General features: G+C 49.0%; 1 protein-coding gene across 1 annotated transcript in view; it reads right to left on the minus strand.

Moving 5' to 3' along the window:
- Positions 1-5,000, minus strand: part of LOC143277588 (hemicentin-2-like) — an 86,256-nt gene that overhangs the window by 50,951 nt on the left and 30,305 nt on the right. Inside the window, exons 16-17 of the mRNA XM_076582467.1 lie at positions 1,583-1,846; positions 324-584 (exon numbers count right to left, since the gene is read on the minus strand). Of these exons, the coding sequence (XP_076438582.1) occupies positions 324-584; positions 1,583-1,846 (525 nt within the window). The remainder of the gene's footprint in view (positions 1-323; positions 585-1,582; positions 1,847-5,000) is intronic.

The following is a 5,000-nucleotide window of genomic DNA, read 5'->3' on the forward strand; positions in this document are numbered from 1 at the left end:
TCGTCTCATCCGAATGACTAGTGTCCAGACCACCACTCAAGGTCTAGTGGAAGGGGAGAAAATATCGGCGGCTGAGCCGTGATTCGAACCAGCGCGCTCAGATTTTCTCGCTTCCTAGGCGGACGCGTTCTCTCTAGGCCATCACTCCACTATCGAGATATTATCGAGATATTAATAAAATATTCTGTATTGTGTGCATGCGACTGAACGTGGGAGCTCCAACCCACAAATGCAGAAGTAGACAAAGAAAAAGAAACATCCAACCAAAACCTCTACCCCCACCCACCCACCCCCCTCCCACCTTCTCCCCCCTTCCCACTCACACTGAACCTCCAGACGGACGGACTTGGTGGCCGTCGCGACAGGGTTGGTCGCCTCGCACGTGTAGCTTCCGTCCTGGTCCCTGCTGACGTCATTGAGCGTCAGAATGCCCCCGTTTGACGTCAGTTCCTGTGTTCCTTTCCGCCAGGCGAGAGTGCAGGAGGGGGAGCACTCTGCCGAACAGGTCAGGACGACAGAGTTGCCCTCCTTGATTGGGACCACCGACTGCGGAGGGGTGATGGTGATCTTCCCGGTAGGGCCGACTGTAAGGGGCACACAGACACATCGTCGTCATCGTCACCTACGTCATGAAGCATCGTTATCGTCACCGACATCAGCAGCAGCGGCATCGCAATCATCATCATTATCAGCAGCATTGTATTCATCATCATTGTCACCATCATCGCCATCACCATCATCAGCAGCAGAATTACAATCATCATCGTCATCATCATCATCATCATCACATCATTATAATCATCATCAGCTGCAGCAGCAGCAGTAACAGCAGCAGCATCACAATCATCATCATCATCATCATCGTCGTCGTCGTCGTCGTCGTCGTCCTAGTCAAAACATCACTATCAGTATCGGCTTCAACAAAGTTTCTCGTCGGAATGAATAAATGTGTCATACAATTAAACGCGCCTCACTCCCACTTCCATAAGGACAAAGAAACAAACAGACAGACAGACAGAAGCACAGATAAAAACGAACTCTCGCAAAGAATCCTCTTTGTGTTTTTTTTCCAAGTTTCAACAGCAATGAACACCTCAATGCTACCATATCCACCGTTTTCTACTATTGCCGTTTCTACTTGAGAAAAACGCACACAAAAACACTTCACCGTATGGAATTAAGCCTACGTTGTGACCGAAGGTTTGAATCCGTCACATGTATCACCCCATTAAGGGATGAAAAGAGAGAGAGAGGGGGGGGGGAGAGATAGAGGGGGAAGGAGGAGAGAGAGAAAAAGGGGGGGGGGGTGGAGAGAGGGAGGGAGAGAGGGAAGAGGAGAGGAGTGGAAGGGGGGAGTTAGAGAAAACTAAGAGATAGAGAGACAGAAGCAGAGAGAGAGATAGAGAGAGAGAGAAACAAAGAGAGAGAGAGACGGAGACAGAGACAGATGCAAAGACAGAGACAGAGAGACAGGCAGACAGACAAACAGATACACACACGCACGCACACACACACACACACACACACACACACACAAAGCCACAGACAGTATCCCCCACCTTCCCTCCCCTGCACCACTCACTGAGCACGTTGACATCGATAGACCTCCTGGCCGGTGTCCCCAGTCCATTGTCCGCCACACAAGTGTACACCCCGGCGTTTTCTGGAGTCACGGCCAGCAGCCTCAGAGTTCCGTCCCCTGACGTCGTGCCTCCAGAGTTATCCTCCCACCGGAAGGAGCAGGCGGGGTCACAGGAAGCAGAGCAGGTCACGATGAGGTCGTCACCTTCAGAGAGGTCATGGCTGTTCTGCGGAGGTTGCAGCTGTAGGGTGCTGTTTGGTCCGACTGAGGGAGGATTGGGGTTGGGGGGGCGGGGGTGAAACAGATGAGTGATGGTGGTTAGTGTGACTGTGGGGTGTTGTGGTTGGCTTTGTAAGTGATGGGATTGGTTTTATCTATAACTACTACTGCTGATGCTGCTGTTGTTGCTGCCGTGCTGCAACTGCTGCTGCTACTACTACTACTACCACTACTACTACTAGAATCGGTAGCATAAGCATCACTGATTCGAAATTGTGTACCTTGTGAATGGAGAGAGTTATCACTGTTTACTACTATCACTACTGCTGCTGTGTTACTGCTGCGACTGCTGCTGCTTCCAATACCACTAGCGATCTACCGATATTTCTGCTGATGCTGCCGATTCTATTGCTGCTCCTACTACCACTGGTACAACTGCTCTTGTTGCTGCTACTACTACTGCTACTGCTAATACTACTACTTCTACTAATACTACTTTAACAACAACAACTACTATTACTACTACTACTGCTGCTGTTGCTGCTGCTGCTACTACTACTACTGCTGCTATGACTGCCTCTGCTACTAACACATATAGAAGAAATAGAAATGTTGATCGCAGAAGCGGGAGGGTCGAGGGGTGGGTGGGGTGTAATTAGCGATTTGAGTTGAGCACGGTTGAAGTTGGTGTTAGAGGTATCCATGATGGCGTCGCTGAAGCCGAACGAGTATTGCAAAAGCGCCGAAACGACTATTGGAGTTTAACGACCTATTGGCGTCTACACCCTTAAGGTCAAGTTTGTTCGGTTGGAGTTGTTTTAATGCGTGTATTTGTTTGTGTGGTTGGGGTTGTATGTGTGTGTCACTGGGGTTGTATGTGTTTGATGGTGAGGGGGTTGTTTTTGTTTTAGCGGGTGGGTTGTGTGCGTTTGGTGGTAGGAGTTGTTCGTTTGTGTGGTTGGGGTTGTGTGTGTTTGGTGGTAGGGGGTTGTTAGTGTGGTTGGTGTGTAAGGGGTTGTGTGTTGCTGTTGTAATGGGGTAGTATTGGTATGATTTGGTGGTTTTGTGTTTGTAATGTTGACTGCTTGTGCTGTCAGTGGTTGTGCTGTGGTGTAGGGGTTAGGTTTTGTTAGTTTTGCCTTATGAGGATTGTTTGTGTAGTTTGTGGGTCTTGCGTTTCGTTGTTGCTAAGGGTTGTGCTTTTTTGTGTTGGTGGTGTTGTTACTGTTTGTGGTGGTGGTGTTGGTAATTTTTATGGTGTGGTCGACGGCGAAGGAGGAAGAGAGCCCGGCGACAGGGGGAGCGCCCAGCCAGGGGGAGCGCCGAAACCTACAATGTAGGCTCTATTATTATATACACAGGGCTGCGGTGCATGCTGGAAGGTCGCGCGCCCAGCGACTTAGGCTGGACGTTGGTTACTTGACGACGTAGGCTGGACGTTGGTCACTTGACCTACAGCACTGCGCAGGCGGCGATCCTCGCTCGCGGGCAGCCTATCGCGAAGTTTTCCCTTGTTATACAAGACTCGGTGGAAGAGAGAGTATTGCAAATACCCATATGTGTAAGCCATTGCACAATAGTGCAGAAATTATAATTTTATGTCGTTACACTTTAAAATTTTTCAATTACTGGTCCTAAAGTCTGTTTATCCTTCCATGACAATCACTGTTTTGCTTCGTTTGAAACTAGTATGGAACAACGCTGTTGACGTTTGACATAGTGTTCTCATTATCCTAAGACATGACTAAATATGGGATTTACCTGCTGTCATCGTAGGGGGCAAAGAAACTTATTGTTTTCAGTTTCGGTTTCTCGAGAAGGCGTCACAGCGTTCGGGCAAATCCATATACGCTAACCACATCTTCTACGCAAAATTCCTCGTAGCAGCATAACCCAACGTGCTTGTCAGGGCCTGAGTATATGCAGAGTGGATGTCCTCTACACATTTTTGCCAGATGACTACACTTTTGTTGCCATGGGTTCGACGGGCGCCATAGCCGAATGGTTAAAGCGTTGGACTTTCGATCTGAGGGTCCCGGGTTCGAATCACGGTGACGGCGCCTGGTGGGTAAAGGGTGGAGATTTTTACGATCTCCCAGGTCAACGTATGTGCAGACCTGCCAGTGCCTGAACCCCCTTCGTGTGTATACGCAAGCATAAGATCAAATACGCACGTTAAAGATCCTGTAATCCATGTCAGCGTTCGGTGGGTTATGGAAACAAGAACATACCCAGCATGCACACCCCCGAAAGCGGAGTATGGCTGCCTACATGGCGGGGTAAAAACGGTCATACACGTAAAAAGCCCACTCGCGTATATACGAGTGAACGTGGGAGTTGAAGCCCACGAACGCAGGAGAAGAAGAAGAGAAGAAGTTGCCATGGGTTCTTTTTCAGTGCGCCAGGTGCGTGTTGCACACAGGCCATCAGTTTATCATCCCATCCGAGTGACTGGACACTCCGTTTGAAAGAAAGAGTGAGAGCGGGAATCGAACCCAGAACCTCATGAACACTGAATTCGCTGATAAGCGTCTTTACCACTCTGCCACCGTCCTCCCTGTGCCAGCAGAATGCCATTGTCCACACTGCTATGTCACGGGGGTTCCAAGGTGTGTCCTGTCCATTAGCAGGTGACTGTCTTTAACTCTCTCCATACGAACGGCCAAAGAGATGATGTTAACAGCGTTTCATCCCAATTACCATCATCAAAATATTACAAGCGGAACGCTCTTATACTGAAGAGGTGAATGTTGACAAAGAATGCCACAATTCTGACGACGGAAGCTAAAGGTTGGGTCATTCAGACACCCACTGGACATCCGAGGGGTCTGTGTAGAGGAGAAGAGAGGACTGGCCGTACTGAGTGAGTTAACGCTCAAGGCCTGACTAAGCGCGTTGGTTTACGCTGCTGGTCAGGCATCTGCTTGGCAGATGTGGTGTAGCGTATATGGATTTGTCCGAACGCAGTGACGCCTCCTTGAGCTACTGAAACTGAAACTGAAACTGTCTTTAACGAACACAAATGCAATACATGTTGATTGATGAATGTCGGTCTTGCGGAATAGGTGGATGAGAAGAAAAGAAAAAGAATGAAAACGAATGAAAACAGTGTAAGCACACACACACACACACACACACACACACACACACACACACACACACACACACACACACAGAGAGAGAGAGAGAGAGAGAGAGA

This window comes from Babylonia areolata, chromosome 34 (assembly GCF_041734735.1).
Source record: "Babylonia areolata isolate BAREFJ2019XMU chromosome 34, ASM4173473v1, whole genome shotgun sequence".
NCBI lineage: Eukaryota > Metazoa > Mollusca > Gastropoda > Neogastropoda > Buccinidae > Babylonia > Babylonia areolata.